The following is a 24,361-nucleotide window of genomic DNA, read 5'->3' on the forward strand; positions in this document are numbered from 1 at the left end:
TCATGTCAACAGTCAAAGAGGCGGTGGATGGTCCGTCAACCGCTATTTAAATCTGACAGATCGCGTTTTTCACTAGGAATGGAATAAGTTTGGTAAAAAATGTGATCTATCTCTTCCCCTATTAACACTAAAAATTAAAGTTAAGGATTACCTAATGAAGATGTAATTTGTTAATACGTATGTGTATGCGTACACATATGGACGTGTATATTGGCATACGTTAATGTATGGGCTTGTACATACATCTGTAAGCCTTTTTTGTATAGCTTGTTTTGGGGGGAGTTGGCACCTTTTCCAATTCGGTGAGTTAAAAAAAGTTAATAGAATTTGGAATTTTATTGTTTTTTCTGTTGGTTTGAGGAGTCTGGAAAGGTGAGTTACCTATTGCTTTTTTTTAAGGTATTTTGAAAAAGACAATTAAGGATTTTAGTTTAAATATATATATATATATATATATATATATATATATATTTATATTTATATGGAATGTCAGTAGAGGTATGATTAATTTAATCTATGTGTTGTGCATTTTTTGTTCCCGACTCAGTCGAGTTTTCTCTCTCGGGAATTCTATATGCTGTGCAAATGTGATATTAGTAACAAAACCTTAAACCTTGAACCTTGATCGAACTCTTTACTTTTGTTGACATTTTTTTATTTACTTGATTTTCGTATAACAATTCTTCTAGAATGATAATGCTGTCTAGAAAAAAAATCATTAAAAAAAAAAAAAAAATTGAAAAAGAAAGGAGTTTGAAATGCCAAAAAGTGAGTTTTCGGGTAACAATTGTCACGTGTTGAGGGAACATTTTTCCGAAAGGTTATATTCATAGAGGATGCCGGTCCTCCAAACTTTGTATCCTTCTCTGAAGGTAAATGTATGAATGTTCTAAATTACTATACACTCAAAATAGCTCGACAATGAGAAAGGAGCTGTCCAATCACAGTACGGATGTTGCATACTTGGTTCAAGCATATTTATCCAAATGATAGGATGCTAGGAGGAAATCCCCCCCTCTCAATTTTTTCTGAAGGTATCTCTAACTAAAAAGTTTGTGGGCCACTTTGAACGCCTTACCCCACTCCATTCATAGATATATTTACTGACCCCCACCCCCAAGGAAAAAAAGTCAATGCAAACATAAATACACAGAAGGAATAATATCCTATTGTAAAACATTAATTAAAAAAGTATCAAAGAAATCAATAAAGTCAAATAAAGTTTAAAATTAATCCCTACAATTTTGTTTTTTCTGTATAGACCGAGGGATTAGAGACAAATATACCACACCCTGGTATTATAGGCCCCAAAACTTTCCGGCAGTATACATAGCTTGATAGTTCTGAGGCGATTATCAATTTTGTAGGTCTCACTTCATATTAACTCGGCCCTCTATGTTCGAAATTCAGTTTTTTGCCACAAAATGGTAGGAATCGCCACATTTTTTGCCACAATCTTTCTTATTGCTCAAATAGAGTAAGACAGCTTTCAATCTCTATTAACTATTAATTAATTCAATCTCTATTACCACATATATAAATCTCTATTAATTCAATCTCTATTACCACAGCTTTCTAAAGTAACACAGGAAAAATATGATATCGTCACAATTATGTCAGTTGGAACTTGAACCCGCCCCTTTTCAGGGGTCTCAAACATGTTTGATTCTGTAACGTAATTTTTATTAAGATCGCACCTATTTTAAGGATTTTTTCTGCTGTATCTAAATCTGTGTTTGTTATCAAACAATAATGATTTTCCATAAGTAAGTTTAAAATTAATGGATTCTGCTATTTGGAATCAACACAGACAGCAGCTTCATCTGATGTTACCAAATAGTTACCATGTTACCAAATGCTACCAAATAGATGTTACCATATAAATGTTACCAAATAGATTTTCAATTGCTATAAACACGAAGGCTTATCTGTCTTTACTTACATCATTAAATAAAAAAAAAACAAGTTTTTTTTTAACTTAAAGTAAGGAGCGACATTAAAACTTAAAACGAACAGAAATTACTTCGCATATGAAAGGGTCTGCTTCCTCATCAACGCCCTGCTCTTTATGCTAAAGTTTGACTCTTTCTAAAAACTTTTTTTCTAAAAGTTTTTACTCTTCTCTAAAAAACAGTAAAAAACTTGACTCTTTTCTAAAAAAACAGTAAAAACTTTACCGTAAAGAGCGGGGCGTTGATGAGGATGCAGCCCCTTTAATATACGAAGTAATTTCTTTTCGTTTAAAGTTTTAATGTTGCTCCTTACTTTCATTTAAGAACACTTTTTTTTTTATTTAATTTCTGAACGTTTTTTGAATCAATGCATGTTTTATATTTTGGCTCTCCGCAGAGGAATAATTAAAACGAAATTTGCATATTTATTTTTTTTGGCTAAATGGCTTTCTCATAGTTTTGATCGAATGATTTTGAGAAAAAAGGAGCGGGGGAGGAAGCCTAGTTGCCCCCCCCCTCCGATTTTTTGGTTACTTAAAAAGGAAACTAAAACTTTTAATTTTTTACGAATCTTTTTATTAGTAAAAGATATACGTAACTTATAAATTAGCTTACGTGACGAACTTTTGTATTCTCATGTTTTTATTACATATATGAGGGGGTTCACCCTCTCGTCAGTACCTCACTCTTTACACTAAAGCTTAAATTTTGTCCCAATTCATAAAGAATGACCCCTGAATCAGAGAAGCCATAGAATAAATAGTTGAAATTACTAAAAATACTTTAGCGTAAAGAACGAGATATTAGGAGGAGGCGATCCCCTCATATGCGTAATAATTTCTGTTCGTTTTAAGTTTTAATGCTGGTCCTTACTTCCAGTTGAAAAAACTTTTTCATATTTATTTTTTCATTGTTTTTTTTTAGATAATGCTAGAAAATCCTGCGCTCCCTTCATGGAAATTTTCTTCCCCCATGACAAATTCCTCGATGGAAAGTTCCCCCAACATATTCCCCTCTTCTCAGCCCCTCCCTTCTACCAAAAAATCCCCCTGAAAATGTCCGTACGCTTCCCAATACCCATTACTATAAGTAAGCACTGGTCAAAGTTTGTAACTTGTAGCTCCTCCCACGGGGACTGTGGGGGAGTAAGTCGTCCCCAAATACATAGTTATAAGGTTTTTTGACTACGCTGAATAAAATGGCTATCTCAGAATTTTGATCTGTTGAATTTGGGAAAATAATTAGCGGGAGAGGGGGCCTAGGTGCCCTCCAATTTTTTGGTTACTTAAAAAGGGCACTAGAACTTTTCATTTCCGTTAGAATGAGCCCTCCCGCAACATTCTAGGACCACTGGGTATAGGGTTCTCTGATACGCTGAATCTGATTGTGTGATTTTCGTTAAGATTCAATGATATTTAGGGGATGTTTCCTCCTATTTTATAAAATGAGGCAAATTTTCTCAGGTTCGTAACTTTTGATGGGTAAGACTAAACTTGATGAAACTTATCTATTTAAAATCAGCATTAAAATGTAATTCTTTTGGTGTAGTTATTGGCATCAAAATTCCATTTTCTAGAGTTTTGGTTACTATTGAGCCGGGTCACTCCTTACTACAGTTCGTTACCACGAACTGTTTGAAAGATCTATACAAACTCTTTGAAATGCTGGTAGTTTCCCATCAGGTCCTGGGAAGGCATAAATATTTAATATCTTTCTAAACGTCTACTCTTTGTTGCTGATTAAAAAAATTCGCCTCCTAAAATCCCCTCCTAAAATTTATTTTGCATACGTGTCTGGATATTGTTACGCAACACAACGGACTTTTTTTTTAGGGATTTCCCACTAGCAATTAGCACATTTAATTTAGCGAAATAAATACTAACTAATACCGCAAAAATTGTATTCAATTTTATAATTTGAATCTTTTGTATGCATGAAGTAATGCTTGATTGGAGCATTTTGGTATCATAATTTGGCTTCATAACTGTAACCTGTCGCTGATATAAGAAAAAGAACAAAAAATTAATAACATTATAAATAGCCAGATTTTCACACAGGTCATAAAACGGTAAGTAAAGAGTAAATAATGATGGAAAATTACAAAAAGAGAGGTTGGTGTAAAATATATAAATATGTTTGAAAATCAATAGAAAATTCTATGATAATTCCAAATATTTAAAATATTTTCCAGCATAAGGGCACCTATGAAAAGCTATTCGAGTAAGAAGTGTTGCGCAATTTTAGAATAAGGCAAAATATAGTCCAATAAGATGTACAACCTTCTTTGAAAGTAAATTTTTATTAAATTCAGCCTAGTTGAGAACCTTTAAGCAGAAGTTTTGAGCCTCTGTAAAAAAAAAAAGAATTATACTCGAGAAAGAGAGTTTATAAGTTCATGGTTCGTATTAAAATAAAAAAAAGACTGAGTCACAGAAAATGCAAATTTCTGCCGTTTTTTAAAAATTTGTTTCAATATTTCGATATATACAGCTCCTGTTGTGACGCAATATGAATGAGTTTGACTCATCGCGACAATTGTACAAAGCTTAAGAACCAAGGATAGATTCATCTTAAGTTCATCAGCGTTCAATATTTTGAAATGCACTTAACCAGAAGTTCATGGGTGAATCCTAAGATGAGGAATGACTTACAAAAATTCCTGGTGATGTCAAATATCCCTGGTAGTACGGGCCTCCAGAAGGTGGTGGATCATTTCTATCATTCTCCTGTCCTTGAAATGATTCTGGGGAAGTAAGAAGGGAGTGGAATCCTGGAGCTGATGGTGAGTCTTGGTTTAGTGTTTCTTCTTCGTTGACTGCCGACATAGACTTGAAAGCTGCTTGGAAGGGTAATGGTCTTCGGGAATCGTATCGGTATACTGTGCCATCGTGATTTAAAAATGGCTTCCCAGTCTGAAAAAATAATATAATCCAATTTTCTGGGGCTCTTCAACTCTAAGAAGGGGAGGATGTGTTAAGTCTCTTCTAAATTAATAAAGTTAATAAATATTTTAATAAGGATGCTATGATACTAAGATAACTGTTTCCAAGGGAAAAGCTCTGAGAAAACCACTTTGGGCATACTACTACTACTGCTACTTCTAACAAAAACTCACTGAAGTACCAAGCCACCTGTGGCCAACACAGATACGCAAGCTCCCCCTCCAGTCTAATCTTTTTAAAGCCTCTCTTCTTACAGCTTCCCAAGAAGTCCCCATTTCCCTTAAATCTTTCTATACGACATACTCTCACCCATTTTGGGGACGACCTGCTTTTCGTCTAGCGAAAGATAGATACAAATATCAGTTCACATATAGCATTCATTCAGTGAACATCTTAAACCAGATTTACTCTCACAAAGTTCAGATAAAACAAGAATACATTCGAGGTAAATACTCCTACTTAGCGTCGGACCGGTCATTTAGTGTTCAGCAGGGTTAATTTGCTCTCGAAAATTTTTTGGACAGATTCAGATGCCTATATTACGCAAAGTATTACGCTAATTAAAGGAGTTTTATCTGGTAGCATATTTCTACTGTCTATTTTTTCTTGGAGTTCAATTACTATTTTGTATAATGGGAGGAAAGATGAAGAAGGAAAAATCTAACGAGTTTTTTCTCACATCCAGTTCTATGGAAGGAATCTCATTGAAATCACTAGCTGATAGTTTGAATCTAGTTTTACAGACTGTTAAAGAAAATTCAACTACGTTAAATGAACTAATTTTATTAATAATATTCGATCGCTTAAAAAATTTGGGTTTAAGTTCTTATAAAAAAAAAGAATGTACACGATTAAATTATACGTGATTTTATTAAATATTTTTGAGCATTTAAGAAATTTGCGTTTAAGTTTTCAGAAATAAGAATAAACACGGATAAAATACGTTTGACTTTTCATTAATAACATTTAATCATTTATGAATCATTTATGAAGCATAAAAATTTATTGTATTTTTTTACAATATTTGTACATTTATGAAACTTGGGTTTTAGTATACAGAAATAAGAACTTTCACGGTTAAAATACATCTGGTTTTATTAATAATACTTGTTCATTTAAGAAACTTGGGTTTTAGATTTCATAAAAAAGAACGCACACGTTAAAAATATATTCGATTTTATTAGCAATATTTGATAATTTACGGAAATATTGGTTTTAGGTTTCAGAAACAAGAAAACACACAAATCAAACACGTCCAATTTTAGTAAGACTTTTAGATCATTTAAGGCACTTGGGTTTTAATTATTGATTATTTAGGAATGTTTTTGTTTTATAAGAACTATTGTTTGTTTTGCAAGAGGTATTTTTTGTTTTGTTATAGAAATTTGTAATTTCTTAGGATGTATTTTGTTTTTAAGAATTATTTTTTGTTTTGTAAGAAATATTTTGTAAGAAGAATTGTTGATCTTTTAGAATATACTTTTTATCACAACAATAGCAATACATTTCAATAGGCTTTATTCTATCATTTCCCTTATATGGAGCGTCGTATCATTGCTTAAAATATATACGACTTTACTACTGGCGACTTTGTGCATACCCTAACGTTGTAATTCTTTTCAGAAGGCTTCATTCTATCATTTCCCTTACAGGGCTGTCGTATCATCACTTAAAATATAGCGACTTTGTGAATTGTGACTTTATACATATCCCAGCGTTAAGCAATACTTTTCATTAGGCCTTATTGTATCATTTCCCTCCTATGCTTAAAATATGTATGACTTTGTTAATATAGACTTTATGCATATCCTATTATTAAACAATGCTTTTCATTAGGCCTATTCTATCATTTCCCTCCTATGCTCAAAATATATACGACCTTATTAATATCGACTTTATGCATAGCCCAATACTAAGTAATCCTTTTCAAAAGGCTTTGTTGTGTTATTTCCTTCATTGAGCTTTCGCATCATCGCTTAAAATAAATGCAACTTCATTAATGTCGACTTTATGCATACTCCAATACTAAGCAATACTTTTCATAAGGCTTTGTTGTATTATTTCCCTCATAGGGCTGTCGTAAAATCGCTTAAAATATATACCGCTTTATTGATTTAGACTTTTTGCATACCCCAATACTATGCAACACTCTTCAAAGGGCTCTTTTCTATCATTTCCCCCATATAGCTGTCGTATAATCGCTTAAAATATATATATGACTTTATTAATTTTGAGTTATGCATATCCCAATACTAAGAAATACCTTTCAAAAGCGTTTATTGTATCATTTAACTCATAGGCCCGTCGTATCATCGCTTAAAATACATACGACTTTATTAATTCCGAATTTATGCATACCCTAATACTAAGCAAAACTTTTCAAAAGGCTTTATCGTATCTTTGTCCTTATAGGGCTTTCATATCATCATTTGAAATATATATGAATTTATTAATTTCGAATGTTTGCATACCCCAATACCAAGCAATATTTTCAAAGGGCTTTATTGTATCATATCCATTATAGGGCTGTCGTATCATAACTTAAAGTATATGCGACTATTAGTTTTGGCTTCATTCATGCTCTAATACTGAGCAATACTTTTCTAAAGGCTTTATTGTATCATTTCCCTCATATTGCTCTCGCATTATTGCTTAAAATATATAAGAATCTATTAATTTTGACTTTGTGCATACCCCAATACTGAGTAATACTTTCAAATTTTGTTTTTATTGTTTTGTTTTTTTCATTTTTAATTTTTTAATTTATCGTTTTTTATTTGTTTTTTTTTGGGGGGGGGTGAAAAGGTTTGGGGACATTGAACCTCGTGGAGGTGGGACGTAGATGATGATAAGTTCTCCGAAAAAAATTCCATAGCAAATGATTCATTGGGGAAAATAAGCTCGCCGGTTTACTATGCCCTAGCGACTATATGACCACTTTTATTCTATCAAAATAACAAAAAATTAGTAATAGAACTAAATCACCAAAATAGAAAAAACTTTTTCGAAAGATAATCCAAGAAGATTAACATTGAATTCAATGTTTAATGCTTATTTTTTAAACTAAATTTTGTTGGTTTAATTTTAGGAGATTTTTTTGCGGGAGAGGTCAATCTTTTCAAAGAAAAAAAAAGTGAAAAATATACATTCAGATTATAGATATGGCACATTATATCCAAGAAATTTAGGTTTAGTCAGATATGTAGTCAGAGTTGCCAGATGGGGCACATTTGCGCCATTTGGGTGCTTTTTGAGGCACTTTCGCATTGATTTTTTTTTCAAATCGGCGAATTGCACTAAATGTTTTTCGAAGAAATCTTTGATTCGGCGCAGTTCTACTAGAAAAATGTAGTTTTTGGTGCACTTTCATTTTATGTTGGTGCAATTTTTAACCAGACATTTGGCTACACTGTGTGTAACCCCAGTGAAAATGAAAAAAAAAACATAATTTTTTTTCTGTAGATAATCCAAGAAGATTAACACTTAATTCAATATTTCATGATTTTTCTTTAAATAAATTTCGGTTGGTTGATTTTTAGGAGATTTTTTTCTGGGTGAGGTCAATATTTTCAAAGAAAAAAGTGAATAATATACATAAGGGGGTAAAATTTTCAGATGAAATTTTACAGTGGGGGAATTTGTTATTTTTCCTTTACAAAATTGTTTTTATATGTATTGCTTTCTCTTTTCCGTCTCAATTTTAAGCGTGGAGATGTTAGGGGTATTTGTTTTGGGTAAGTTTTCACTGGGGTATAATTGTCTAGAGGATACACCCGCGGAGAGGGGGTTTCTCCGTGGAAGCACGGCCAAGTTTCCTGGCATTTAAAACACAATCAGAAGTTAAATAAAAAAAGTTTTTTCCACTGAAGAAAGGAAAAACATTAAAACTTAGAACAAAAAGAAATTATTACGTATATGAAGGGGATTACCCTTTCTCAACCCCTCACCTCTTGCGTTCAAGTTTGAATTTTGTCCCAATTGCTCAAGAACGACTCTTGATGGACAAGGGCTGCTTAATTAGAACAATAAGAAGTTTTTTTTAAGTGCTAAAAAACTTTAGCGTAAAGAGCAAGGTGTTAAGTTCATATACTTAATAATCTCTGTTCGTTTTAAGTTTGATGTTTCTCCTTACTTTCAGTTGAAAAACTGTTTTATTTTTTTTTTAATTCAAATAAAAACTACTGCGAATTAGGCTTTGCTTCAAGAAGTACAACGTTTATTTTTCAAATTTAGAAAAGTATGGGCTATTTAAGTTAGTATTTAAAAGAACGATATCGTATGAGGCAAATAGTTTTGATCTAGGGTTTTTACACTATTTTGCAAAACTATCTTTATCATTTGAGTTTGAAAAAAAACTTAAGAGAAATAAGTTAAAATCGTTTTGACATATCTCCACGATTACTTACCGCTGGACTTATTAATACTGATCCTTCTGGCACTGAATCCAAGCTTGAAACCGCCCACAAAACAAAAGGAACATCTTCCTCTGTGCTTTCCTGTGACTGGAAAAACGACTAATTGATAAAGAAATACATAAGGAACACCTAGTCAAACATGACAAGTATATATTTCGGTAAATTTTCACTGATTTTGCAAGATAAAATTGTCAGGAATTGGAAAGGAAATTGCAAGGAAAATGCAAGGAAAAAGAAGCAAGTCCTATTGTTTATTATTTTTGCCAATAGAAAAATCATATGGATACTAAAAAACCAAAGCAAAAAATCTGAAAAATCTAAACAGATATTTGAGGAACGTAGACGAGCGTTCATATTGGTAAGGGTAGATTGATTTCAGATGGTGGATGAATCAAATCGTCAAAACAGCCAAAAAAGCAAATTGCTTAGAATTCAGAATTTTTTATAACGCAAACAAACAAGAAATAAAGAAGATGTCATCAGTCTTATAAACTGTTGACAGCTTGGGAAACGTTTAGAGTGGAGGGATCGGGATGAAACTTGGTGGGAAAAATAAGCACATATAAAATAAGGGAGTTGGGGTGGGGGGGGAGGTTAATTCTGAAAAACTAGAAAAAAAGAGTTATTTTTAACTTACGAAGGAATGATCGAATTTATTAAAATTTCATATTTCGAAAGACCTTGTAACTCAGATCTCTTATTTTAAAGCTCGAAGAGATCCAGTGTCATTGGGGGGAGTTGGGGGGACCGAAAATCTTTGAAAACGCTTAGAGTGGTGAGATCAGGATAAAGCTCAGTGAGAAGAATAAGCAAAAGTCCAAGATACATGACTGAAATAATCTGACAGGATACGCTCTCTTGGAAGAGTTGGGGGGGGGCGTAATTCGGAAAAATTAGAAAAAATGAAGTATTTGTAACTTGCGAACGGGTGATCATATCTTAATGAAATTTATTATCTAGAAGGGTCTTGTGCTTCAAAGCTCTTTTCTAAAATACCAACCAGATTCAGTGACATTGGGGAGAGTTGGAGGAAGAAACCGGATATCTTGGGAAACATCAAAATTGAGGTGTCTTTATATTACGAATAGGTGATCAGTCTTCAATGAAAATTGATATATAGAAAGATCATATGTCTCAGATGCTCCTTTTTCAATTCGAATCAGATCCGAGGACATAGGGGGTAGGAGGAAGGTAACAGAAATCTTGGAGACCGGAGATTTTGGAAAACGCTTAGAGTGAAGAGATCGGGATAAAAATTGATGGTTAGAATAAGCACCTGATCTAAATACGTGATTAACATAATTGGAACGGATAATTGGAGGAAAAATTGGAAAAATATCAGGTATTTTCAACTTGCAAATGGGTAATCGGATCTTAATGAAATCTGATATTTAGAAGGGGGACGTGTCTAAGAGCTCTTATTTTAAATCTTGACCGTATCGGGTGATATTTGGGGAGTTGGTGGGAAAGATTTAGGCGTTTGGGGTGACTGGGATCTAAAAGAAATTCGATATTTAGAAGGAACTCATATTCCAGAGCTCATATTTTGAATCCCGACCAGGTTTGGTGACATTGGGGGAGCTGGAGGGGGGAAACCGAAAATCTTGGAAAACACTTAGAGTTGAGAGATCGGGATGAAACTTGGTGGGTAGAATAAGCAAATGTCGTAGATGCGTGATTGATGTAATCGGACTGGATCCGCTCTTTTTGGGGGAGTCAGGGGGTTCTAGCGCTTTAGCAAGTTCAGTGCTTCTGGACGCGCTACGACGAAGAAAATTGGTAGGCGCGTCAGGGTCCTGCACTTATTGACTTGATAAAATCGTTTTTCTCGATTCGACCATGGGGGCTGAAGGGAGAGGAAAAAAGATTCACGAATTAGATAGATAAGTTCAATCCTGGCAAACTAGTTTACAATTCATAGCTCTTACAGTTGAATAATAGAATTAGTGTTAAACACATTAAATAAACGGCTTTTTTTAATGTGAACTTGATCTATGAAAAATGTGTATTTTTCATATTTCTTAAGGGAAAAATAAAATAGGTAAACATATACAATTCTTGATCACTTACATTTGGAAATCGCTTGTTCATTTGGAAAGTTGTTTCAAAACTGATACTGTTACCTTATAAACAACCAGTATATGTATATACAAAAAAATTTGTCACTGAGTCAATACAAATACAAAAAATATACAAAAAAATACAAAAAAAATATATACAAAAAAAATATGTCACTGAACCAATTCCCAAACTTTGTGTTTTTCAACTTCTGTCTATCTGACATTTAACTAGGACAAACCTCTAGCGTGACCTTGGTCTATAGGCAAGCTATAGTGACCAAATAAGGGCTGTCCTTATGGGAGTACAATCCCTATCTTTAGAGCCTCAGGGGTCTTACCGCCGGAGTATTGTATTTAGCACTACTCATGTCCGTAAGGGAAAACTGAAGCCCCCTGCGCATGTAACTGGTATAGCAGTGTACACTCCATGTTTTAATGCTGTTGCTACTACTACTGCTACCGCTGCAACTATCGAAAACTCATTGCATCACCGAACCACCTGAGCCCGATACAGCTTGTCTTCCACATTCGACACAGTTAAAGTTTTACCTTCCGTCCCATGAACCTATTATTTCCTCCAAATCCTTTCTGGTGAACTTACCTCACTCCCTTTGAGGGTGCCCTGCCTTTTGTTAAAAAAATAGCTTGACGTAAATGACAAAAAAAGTAGTTTCCTACATACCACATACCCGCTGTAAAAATTATGAGAAAATTCATTTTAATGCACAATGTCGGAACTTTTGAAAAAAATGGCACAGCAGTGATACACAGAATAAAATATGACTATATTTTATCTTTCAGATGTGGAGCTGAAAAACCAAGTGTCAAAAGTTTTCGACATTGGAGTTTCAATGGTATACGTTTTTTTCAAACCCACCATTGCTTGGGAGGGAGTGGGGATCAAGGTCTTTTTTATAATTTGCATGAATTTTTTTCGTCATTACTAATATTAAAAATTATACACGGATAATACCATTTCTGAATCATCGGCAGCGTAATAGAACTCACTGCCTAAGTAAAGATGATGTTCGCTCAATGTATTACTTTTATATATTCATATTTTTTCAGACCTGGACACTTCGTATTGAAGGATAGAAGCTCTAGTGCCCTTTTTAATAGTCGAAAGTGATTGGAGGGAAACCAGCCCCACGCCCAGACCCATCATTTTCCAAATACATCCAATCAAAATTTGGAGAAAGCCCTTTTATTCAGCAGAGTTAAAAGGTCCAAAATTTATGTCTTTAAGGATGACAACCCCCATAGCCCTCAGCCACAGCCCACAAGGGTTGTAAGTTATGTCCCGTGGTCATAAAAAAGTTCTTATGGATAGGATGGTCGTGCAAACTACGGAGGAGGCTCAAAGGATCGGAAACCAGAAGTTCTAGTGCCCTGTTAAGAGTTATAGCTATCGGACGGCAGCTCCCCCTCCCTGCTCACGTCCTACTTTCCCCAGATGCGTCTAATAGAAATTTGAAATAGCTATTTATTCCAAAAAATGTCCAAAGATTACATAAAAAGACCTTTGGGGTTGAAAAACCCCTTGGGGTCTGGGGGCAAGGGTTATGCCATAGGGGCATTAAAGGCTCTTAGGGAGGGGGGTTTTTACTTTAGATTAGGCTTATTTGACTGAAAATGTAGTTTTAGTTCCCTTTCTAGGTTCAAAAGGGACAGAGGACAACTACCCTTACCCTCCCTGACATCCTCTTTTCCCCAAAAGCATTTGACTGTATTTGTAAGATAGCTATTTTGTTCGCAATAGTCTAAAGAGCATATAAGAATGTCTTCAGGGTGGATATAACCGCCCACAGCTCAGGCGCAAGGGTTGTAAGTTATACCCCAGGGCATACAATGTTTTGTGGAACAGGTAGTCATATAAACTTTGAATCGGAAGAAGTTCATTTGATTGGAAGTTAGAAGTTCTAGTGGCCTTTTTAAAAGCCAAAAGTGAATGTAGGGTGTTTTGCCCCCTCCCCCAAGCCTATCATTGTCCAAAACACATCTGATTAGATTTTTTAGAGACTTATTTTATTCATCACTATTGAAAGGTCCAGTAAATATGTCTTTGGGGAAGTTAACCTCCCCACGAAATTTTTATGTAATTATGAAGGGGGAAGGTGAAATTGCGAAGGGTAAAGGGGGAACATCACGCCATATGTATGCAGGTTGTCAAAAGGTCGTAACAGCAATATCTTAGGAACAGTTTGGTGCGTGCAGTTGAAACGAGTAGGGCTTGTTGTGGGGGATATGGAACTAACTCAAAGAAAATATTGCATCCTAATGCTAGTGCTTGTACTCATAGTATTACTGCTACTATTGCTACTACATCTACTGCTACTACTACTGCTATTAAAATTAAGGGTATTAAGGTAAATATTTTGAATAGATTGAAAATGTATGAAACTAAATCGAAACACACTATGCTCACACAAATTCCCAAGAGGACGTATTTAAATGCTTCAGGAACGGATGATGGTGGTAATTTGAAACTATCAGTGTATGTTGTAGGGATGTTAAAGAAACCATAGGTACTATGCACATACTAATACTAATGCTGCTACAACTATTACTACTAAGCAAGCTATTAAGGTGAAGCTTTTAAGGAATATTTACACGGACGTTGAAATAGATCAAAACAACTATGAGCATGTGGATGCTCAAAAAGGTGATAAAGCAATATCTAAAGAACGACTTACAGAATTAAGCTAGACATTTAAGAGTACGCTATGGAGGATTTTGAACTAGCCACATGACACTATGCGGATACTATTAGTACTAAGACGCTAAGGCTATTAGAGTAAAGTTCTTAGGGAATGTTTAGAGGGAGTTTCAATTAAACGGAAAAAACTATATGCATGCAGGTTTTCAAAAGGGCATGTAAGCAATATTGTAGCCACTCTATAATAACTAGAAATATCATTGAAATTTTTAAAGGAACTAATCTGATTCAAGATTAAATTTTCTAGTGCCCTTTTTAAGAGTAAAATGAGATGAAAGGGCAAGCAGCCCTCCTCCCAAGTCTATTCATTTTCCAAACATATCCAGCCAAATTTTTGAGACAGTCATTCTGTTCAGTATAATAGAAAAGTCCAGTAGCCATGTATCTATTGATATTGGGTGTTTCAACCCCCTCCCCCACCCAAAAAAATGCAATGCCAATTATGCTTTAAAACTACATGTTGCTTTGAAATTGATCAAAAGGTGTGTGTATGATAGCCAATAAGAAACCTCAGCACTTTATCGTAACGACTGGGGTTATTGAGCTGAAACTATCGCGGCTACTACTATTGCTACTTCTGCTCTAAAAATTTAAATAAATCAAAAGAGTGTATGTGTACCCAGGTTTTCAAAGACCATAAATATAATCTTTTGGGATAAATGATGGGAGAACAATGAGTTTCATTTATCAGCTCAACTTGAGGAGGTATAAACTTACTTAAACAACACTATTTGTGTCAGGATTATAAATTGTTGAAAAAGATTCTCCAGAATGCAAAGAGCAATTCCAACTATGGATTCTTATAGAAAAGCCAAAAAGATATAAAATATTTTTTCCCTGTGTCACTAAAAAACGAACAGAAATTAATTAATAATTTTTTTCCACAAAACAAATTTTCTAAAGAGCAAAGTAAGCAGAGAGCTCTACGAAGCTAAAAATGAGCAGACATAAAGTAAAATAAACTTCTAAGCATAACACTAGCCAAACTCAAAACGAACAGACATTGCAATAAAATAACCGTGTGAATATCAAAACTAGCATAAATTAACATGAGTAGGGCTGACAACCCCCATGCCTTCTCAAAACCAGAACGTAATATACAGTTTATTGAAAACAAAATACATTTTAAGTGTTTTCATTTGATTTACTTAGTAAATAAAAATTATTGAAAGCTTAAGGAATAAATATCAGTATGAATGAATGAATGAACTTTATTACCCGTAAAAGTATAAAAAACACAAAGTACGGAGTATTATAAATAAAAAAAAACAAAAACGATAAACAGCGAAGAAAAAATTCAAACTAACAAAAGACAACTTGGACAAATTAACGAGTATCAATATGGAAAAAAGGCTGCAGAGGGTCATAAACGTGAATAAAGTTGATAGATTTTTTACATAAATAATCACTGGAAGACCGAATCCGAGAACGCACATCAATTAAACCAAATCGAGCAATTATTTTTTTGTTTCGGTGCCATCTAGGAAGCCGGAGGAGGAATTTGCAATATCTGAAATAAGCCATACGTAGAGTATGTCGATCTTTCTTACGAAACAGATGAGTCATGCCTGATAAAAACAAAAGTATATGTAAATTAAACTGACAATCAACAGTCATTTGTTTTTTTTTTGTTTTTGTTTTTAAGTAGAGTACAAATTATGCTCTTGGGAAGGCATGAGGATGGTCAGCCCTACTAGGCTCTCGATTCAAAAAATAAAAATTTCAGTAAAAGTTTTCAAATTTCAATGTGGTCTTTGAGTCATTCCTAAGGAAAATTCTTCCATGATCCTCTAATATCGTCTTCAAAAACTGGTGCTGTGTATAAAAGGACGGGTCAGAAAATAATTTTTGATCCATTTCATTTTTTTGGACAAAACTAAAAAGCCACCACTTAACCAGAGGCTATATCCACTTCATTTTGGCTTAATGTCGAAGGGTCCCGATTTTTAAAAAAACAACAACAAATCTACAGAAATCCTATTGCAAAAGTTCAATCAGTTCACGCGAAGAAACACAAAGCTGAAATAAAAAAATATCTCGAATTAAAAGTTTAGCTGTCTTTGATCCAGTCCTAGGAGGCTGGTATGCTGCAGTACTGATTTTCTCCACCTAGAAAAACCCAGTTTAAGCTAATTTTAAACTCTTATCTTAGGCAAGGTATTACCGCAATTTGAAAATTCTTGATAAAAAGAATTTAACCCACATTTTTTCCCCTTTCCCAAGACCCACTGTTAAAGTTAATTAGCCTCAGCCAGAAGTAATAAATTATATATTTCGGGCTTCAACTTGGGATCTTTTCTTGGTTTACTTCGATATTTCGTTAAATTTTCATAGTAAAATTTTATCACTAAGACTAATCGAAATATTAGTTACCAACCCAGAATGAGTCTCAAATGGTGTTTCTTCCTCACATGACAGTTTTCGTTTTTTTTCCAGAATGCTTTTTTGAATTTTCGATTGCTGTGGGCTAGAGTTTTCTGTACTAGGTTGCGTTTGACACCGTAACTATGATATATTATTTTAACGACAGCCACAAACAATAATAGCTTAGTGGCCCGCAAGGTCTGAAACCTCATAAAATTCAAGATTGTTTAAATCATGGTCCACAAATTCATCTCCCTTGACGCAGTTGGCTTTAAACACATACCTCAGATATATCAGACGCCAACTTTGATGGCCTTGTCTCGTGAAGCCTTCGTTTGCTCCCTGCATTCAGAGTTGGGCTTGTGTTTGTTGAAACTGTTGCACTTCCATCTGAAGGATGACTAGATTTGTATCCCGAACTAGACGGGCTTAGCCTCGACACAGAAGCTGAGCTTCCATCTGAATCTGGCAAAAAATAGGTCACAAAGGTCATAATGGTTATAATACCGTATATCTAGGGCATTGCAATTGTATTATTTGATAAATAATAAAATTGTTTTAATGGTCAATTATGTAATTGAGATAGTAATACCAATGTTCTTTCTTAAATAATGAAGTCCTTAAAATCGGGCCACGTGAAAACCAGCACTAAACTGAGGTAATAAATTGTATTGGTAGTTGTAGTAGAATTAGTAGTTAGCGGGTGAAGGAGGTTGTGGTACTTGGTAGAGGATTGTAGAAAGAGTAGATGGTGAGGATGGAGGAGACTTCTTGATAATCGACGACAACTCCCCGAAGACAAACGTTTCGGCAATATCGTTGTTAGAGCTTAGTTTTTCTTTTAATATTTGGCTAATTAAAGTAATGATTTTGTAAATTTTACTGGTATGTCCCCCTTCATCAGCCCCGGAAAGAAACTTAAGATACCCTATGGGGCTAATAATGTAGTAGTAGTTAATCTTAAAAATATAGTTTGGGCCCTTACTCTTGGGACTGCAATTGTCAGGTCACACTCAGAGACTTTTTAGGACCTCTGGATTCTTTTGATTAGAATGTCTAGTTTGAACTTTTGCTCTGTTGTCATGTTGAAGCAGGAGCACCTGGGGACACAGAGGACGCGATTACGTTCTCCTACAGTTGGTTTTGCTTTTAAATATGACACTTTAATTGGCAAAGGAATGAGCCACCCTCTAAGTTTCTACGACAATCCGTTTTATATGATGAGTCTGAAAAAAAGGCTTGGTGAGACGTGTTACTCTTTACTAAGTCAATGATTTTATTTTGGCAATAAAAACTATCGTTTCCATAATAAGAAGTAAACCGTTAGCCTCCCGTCAATCGTTTTGCGCAGTTAGTCCAAGCATGATTCCGAATAAGGGGAGGCTTGGGGTTAAATTCCTCTTCATATTTTCTGAAGGAATTCTCGCGGGAAGTCTTAACATTCCCTATCCTCAAAAAAACACGCTGATCCCCTATTAATGTTAGAGCGTAACTAAACGATCACGATTTAACCGTTAGGATTACTGAATACACGATCTACAATAACCGTCCATTTTGCTTTGCCTGCATTTCTGGTAGGAAATATACCCCTGCGTGCGACAGTACTGGCCTCTGAAATTGGACATTATACGAAAAGTTGTTCGATAGTTCTAAACCGATTGCCTGTCTCAGAATTTTGACTCGATAGCCATTCAAAAGCACTCGAGTCAAAGTTGTTTTTTTTAGCATAAAATGGCGGGAATCGGCAGTTGGCTCTGGCACAATTTCTTCTTTTTTTACTTAAAAGGGGTTTTAGAACTTGAAATCCTTTCAAATGAGCCATCTTTAGATATTCGACGGCTCAATACGACCAATCCTGAAATAAAAAATATGAATCGAAGACCTTCTCTGCTAGGCAAAATGGAAAATTTTGCATTTCCACAGGATCTTGAAATTTTCAATCTCTGATTCTCAGACATGTTGAATTTCATTGCGTGATTTCTTTCAAGATTGCATTACTTTTTTGGAAGGGGCCAGGTATTTTATCTCTTTTCTAAATCAACGCAAATATTTATATCTAACAGCTTTATGTACAAACAGTTGGTGGTAAAGATCTGTAAGTAAGGAGCAACTCATCCCAATAGCAATTCAAGCTCTAAAAAGCATTTTGATATCAATTAATACATCAAAAGAATTTTCTTATGCTGATTCTAAATATATAAAACAAAATAAGATTCTTTATGTTAGAAAACCCTGTTGTAGAAGTTTCAAGCTCCTATCTGTAAAAGTGTGGGATTTCACATTGTTTTCCCCTCAGAGGAAAGATCACGAATGAATGTTTCTTTGTTGTTGTTTTTTTCCGGGGACGATTGTATCGAACCAATGGTACTAGAAGATAGAGGGCTTATTCGAACAGATATTAAAATTTCTAGTACCCTTTTTAGGTGATCACAAAGACGGGGTGATAAGGATGGGGCCCTTGGAATGGCATTGGTCCCAAAGAGGACCAATTTGCTATCGGTTGAAAATTCTGATATAGCCAATCAATTTAAAAGTGTTAAAAACCTAATATAACTAATCTTCCAACCTGCAAAGGGACTAATACTGCACGGTGGCGTATTTGTTCTTGATATGAAAAATATGGATATGTTTTAGAAAAATGGATTCTTGCTTGAAATATGGTCAATTTAGATTATAGGGTTATTTTTGTAGGAAAAAGGTTAAAAATGCTTTTAAGATGATAGTATGTATCACAGGGATGCCCCGGGGCAGCCAGATAATGTCACAGACCGGGAATGATGTATGCTTGTCTTTCATTCCTGTGTTTTCTCCGTGTTCCTTCCATTTTTTCATATTATGTTATCTGTGTTTGTTTTTGTGTTCCCTTGCTGTTGCTAGTATAAGTAAAACTCGCTCGAAGTAACCTCTCCCACGCTTTAAATTGAGCTTAGGAAATAATTATAGAAGAAATATGGGGAATATTAGTGGATCCTTAGAAATACCTTCCAAAGAAACGATAAGGTGAATCATTCAAATTTAAAAGTGGGATCAAAAACTAGCTTGTGAAATCCTTTGTGGAATAAAAGATCTGAAGCTGATGCTCTGTAAAACCTCACTGACTTCAATACCTAACTTTACCTGTCCTTGTCTAGCTCATGTCAGAAAAGTAGTAACAATGTAACAACCAGGTGTGCACAAGAACAGAATAGAATCGGTTTTATTTGCACAATCTCTCATAGTCATAAAAATGAAAGGGCGCTTATGCTTACAAAAAAAGGATTAAATCAAACGACGAAAAAGAAAAACAGAATACGAATAGGATTAAATCAACAATTGTTATACTTTGATATAAAGAAAGGGATGAATGAGTTGGAAAAACGATTTGTGCGTGAAGGAGGTGCTACTAATCTGTCAATGTTCTTCGACCTAGTACTTCGATGTTTCACTAAAACTGGTGGTAGTATCGATCTGTGTTTGTCACTTCTGAGAAGATATTGGCCAAATTCAAGGATCAAACTGAGACAACGCTCTTGAAGAGAGGGAATTTTTAAAGTGAATAATGCTAACTTATGTTCAGTAAAAGCATCGCACAATATTACTATGACTGCTCTTTTTTGTATTGACTGAAGCTGGTCACTTAGGTAAATAGTGTTATTAACTTGTGGGCCCCACACGGGACATGCATACTCTAAAATTGGTCGGATGTAAGTGAGATAGGCTATCCTTAGTTGTGCCACTGAGAAACCAAATCGACGCGTTAGTAAAAGTGTCCGCATCACACTATTTGCCTTTTTGATAATTGTATCGACATGAAGGCTGAAAGAGCAGTCGATGCTAAACTTGACACCAAGCACTACTGCCAAAGATTCACTAGGATAAGGAAGAGGAGGTCATACAAAGTGTCTCTTCAGGGGATTAAAGCGAAGGATTTTAGTCTTTCCTTCGTTGATTTGGAGGCTGTTCGCAGTGCATTCATCTTTAAAGTTGTTGATTATTTTGTTACAGAATTGGGGAACAGCCTCAGACTTCTCAACAATGTACTTCAGTAGGACTGACAACTCGTCTACATACTTAAATCTTTCTTCGTAGCCGCAAAGGATGAAATTTATCACTGCCAAAAACAAAAGACTAGCGAGCTTAGTACCTTGTGGGGCTCCGCACGTAAGCTCGACCCATTCGCAATTGATGATAATCAATAACACCTACACACCGGACAAAAACCTTTGTTGTCTAGCTACCAAGTGAAATCATTTGTGCAATGATGCTTACGTAACACTTCACTTACTTCAATACCTAACTTAACCTGTCCTTGTCTAGCTCGCGTCAGAAAATTAATCACAATGTAAGAACCAGGTGTGCGTAATAGATCAATAACATTGTTGCATGCTAGCGCGCCCTCAGGAACAGACCTTAGCGTGGAATTTCTTTGCTGAAACATAATGTTAGGAATGATCTGTTGGTTCAGGTGTCTAAGGCTTCATTCCGTTTGGGAAATATTTGATCTAACGTACGATTCCTACATTGGAGAAAAATCTTTGAAGACAAATTATAAGGGCTCCCTGTGGAAAAAAATCTTGAAAAAAAAGAAATCTCGAAGAAAAAACTGCTTTGAAGAAAAATAATCCTGAAGAATAAGAAATATCGAAGAAAAAAGCACCTTGAAGAGAAAAACATAAACGGATTTTCATTTTTAAAGATCAGTCCTCCTAAAATTTTACTGTCTAAGAACCAAAACGAACAAAAAGATTAACTTCTATAATATTTGGTAACCACGAACCTTAATTCCTTTTAATAATTTTATAGACAGTTTAGTTTTTTATTTACTTCTCTTCAAAGATAGCAAGTTTAACAGGCCCGTATGTGCTCTTTAACTGACAAGTCCCAGATTTTTAAAGGCAAGTTATAAAAGCGACGTGAAGTTAAACCTATATTTAGTGTCCTATTTAAGCAAAACAAGACATTTTTCTTTGTTTGATTTGACATTTAGGACATATTTGACTTCTTTAGTTTCTTTGCCCAAGTCCCAAAAAATCTTTTAATAAAGTTTATTATCAAAATTTTTAAAACCCATAAAATTCAAAAAAAAAAAAATTAAACCAATGTCTTTTGATGAAAGTAAAGAATAAACCTTAAAATAAAACGAACAAGAATGACTACCTTGCAGTTTATGCCACATATTTTTAAAAAGCTGTTTGAAACAAACTGGCTCATAATATTTCCCTATATTTGTAAAATTCTGAAAAACTAGTGTTTTACTGAAAACTAACCTTTCTGTAATTTTTTTAATGGAGTTAAAATTATGTCCTAGAATTTATTGACTTCATGGCCGGTAAAAGACTACTATGAGCTCTATGGATTTTTCTTTTATTTTATGCTGGCCACTTAAGGATTTTTCCGGTTTCTCTTCCTGTTTTGCTACATAGATATTGTGTTTTCAGTAAAGCGCTAGTTTTTCAGAATCCTACAAATATAAAGAAATATCACAAACCAGTCTGTCTGAAATAGTTTCTGAAAAATTTGTTGCATAAAATGGAAAGTAATAATTTTCCTTCGTTTTAAGTTTCGACTCCGCTCAATACTTTCACCAAAAAACTTTTTTTCTAATTAATCGGTGATATAGGGTGAAAACTACCCAAGAAAAATTGTACTGAAATTTAGGAAAACGTTCATATTTTGTAAGTTTCAAAAAAAGGTAATTACCCTGCTTAAGAAGAGTCTGATTTGTCTGTTTCTGCTCCGATTCAAGAAGCTGCGTTGAGACGTTTCCTGTATAACCACCAAAACTGTACGATTTGGAGACGGCTGGTCGCAGTTTGGATAACTGATGTAGCTCATGACTGTCTAAGCTTTCAACTTTTAGTAACCTTCCGGTCCTGTAATGGAAAAAACCTCCAAAACATTAGTCATGCTGTCTGCTAAGTATCTTTTCATTTATTTAAAAGAAAAATGGTATTTTTAAATAACTCGATATATAACATGTAAACACAATACGTTTAACACTAAATAAGTACTAAATATTTGTCCAATAAAAGTTACTTAAATAAAGAAACAGAACTGAATATCTTTTCGTTCTTTTGAGAAGTTTCTTTGAATATAGCCAAGATAAAGTCCGTACCCAGCGGGGTGGGTTGGGGTTAGCAGTATTTGAACCCCCCCCCCAAAAAATCTTTAAACATCTCTCAAAACATCCTTAGTTCTTTTTTTGTAAGTCCCCCTTCCCTAAAAAAAAATAACTCACCGAAAAAAAATCTGGATACAACCCTGGCCTGGACACAATTTTCCTTTTCATGATAGAGAACAGAGAAATATAAGACAACGGTGTTACCAAAGTTTGGAATCAACATTTTCCAGCATTGTTTGATGTCATTGAGAAAAAAAAATCCAAAAGTTTTATTTTGATAAGGGAGTAGGCAAACGCTTTTGAAATGAATCAGGGCACCAAAATAAATTGACATTTTGTTCGTGAAAAAGGTCGTCTTGTCTTTAAACAAATGAATCTTTCGAGTTAATGAGAATAATGAGACTCATAATGTTAACGGTAATCTTGTTCTTTAAAGCAAGCTCTAGCGCAAACCGTTTGTCTTTCGAATAGCACAGTAACATTTTTTTTATACTTTGTATTTGGAGACAAGCTTGGAGTTTAGATGCCTTGCAAGTTAACTTCTAAAGAAATAGAGGCATCAAAAGAAAAAAGTGTCTGAGAACATTTTTCTTTTCAATTTTTTTATTTAATTTGAAGTTGTTTCAATAAATTTTATTTAGGAGTGTGAAAATATTTTTGACTCAGACGGTAGATACCCAAACGAATTTATAGAGGATAATTTCCAGGGGAGGGTACAAATGTTAAAAAGTTTTGACTATAGAAGTCTCATTTTTATTTCTGATATTACAGGTGATCGAGATTCAGAAATGCTTTTGCTTTCCATCCTTGATGTCCTTTCTTTCTAGTTGCAAAGTTAAAAATAAAATTTCAAACAGACAAGAACCAGAAATAATCAAATGTAAGAAAACGGAAATGTTTAAAGTAATTTCTAACACAGAAAGGTTTTATCTGTTTGGCAATATTTGTGCAAGGAAAAGACTCTATAGATATTCAAAGAAGATTCATACAAAGTGTGGGAATATATTTCAGTTTTATGGAAATGTCTAAGCAACAGCTAGCTCATGACAACTTTGGCTTTTATTTTATAAATTCAAGAAAGTGCAGTAAAATTTATTGCAAATACCATAATTAGCCAAGATATTGACTGAAAACATGAATAGAGCCATCCTCGAAGGGATAGGTGGAAGAGGACATACTATGGAGATTATATTCGTAAATATTTCTCTGTTATGACTTTCATTTGGCACCTTAACTAACAACACTAATTTGAAATCACCAGGAATTTCAGATTATTTTTCTGTGTACATTCATAGAAAATTTCTTTTTTGGTGTATTAGTCACTATATAAACTAGTTCACTATGTGGTGTTTATATTATTATGTATTATATAGCAACAAAGCCACATACCCAAAACAATACCCATTAACAAAAAGAACAGACCCCCAGCAGACCCCCAGCACCCTTTACCCTTTAGCCACATTTATGTATTTTTCTTTTCACGTAAAATAGGGGCTGTAACCTATTCAGGCTTCAGACCTGAATAGGACAAACATGTTAAAACACAAGCTTTGTGAAAAAAAAACATTCGGTTTAAAGTACTGAAAAACCTTACAAAAATTAAGCGCTTTCCAAGGGAGCACTTCTCTGCAATAACATATTTCTTCCTTAAGCACTCTTCGCACAGTCAACCCCCACTCTGCACGATTATTGAAAAATAATCAGATTGCACAAAAGATGCCTCCTTGGTAATTGCAAGAGTATCATTTTTGGACTGCCTTTTGAAACTTTCGAACTGCAAGTCAAACTATTTTCAATCTTACTGAATGTCTT

The 24,361-nt window shown here is 34.4% G+C and overlaps 1 protein-coding gene across 2 annotated transcripts in view; it reads right to left on the reverse strand.

Annotated features, from left to right (window-relative positions):
• Positions 1–24,361, reverse strand: part of LOC136040888 (R3H domain-containing protein 1-like) — a 105,699-nt gene that overhangs the window by 21,812 nt on the left and 59,526 nt on the right. The window contains exons 8-11 of one of the 2 annotated variants that reach the window (XM_065725299.1): positions 22,129–22,301; positions 16,733–16,908; positions 9,301–9,396; positions 4,604–4,864 (exon numbers count right to left, since the gene is read on the reverse strand). In XM_065725299.1, the coding sequence (XP_065581371.1) occupies positions 4,604–4,864; positions 9,301–9,396; positions 16,733–16,908; positions 22,129–22,301 (706 nt within the window). Of the gene's footprint in view, positions 1–4,603; positions 4,865–9,300; positions 9,397–16,732; positions 16,915–22,128; positions 22,302–24,361 lie in introns of both variants that reach the window. The other variant, XM_065725298.1, reaches the window with a different exon arrangement.

The sequence above is a fragment of the Artemia franciscana genome, chromosome 21 (assembly GCF_032884065.1).
Source record: "Artemia franciscana chromosome 21, ASM3288406v1, whole genome shotgun sequence".
NCBI lineage: Eukaryota > Metazoa > Arthropoda > Branchiopoda > Anostraca > Artemiidae > Artemia > Artemia franciscana.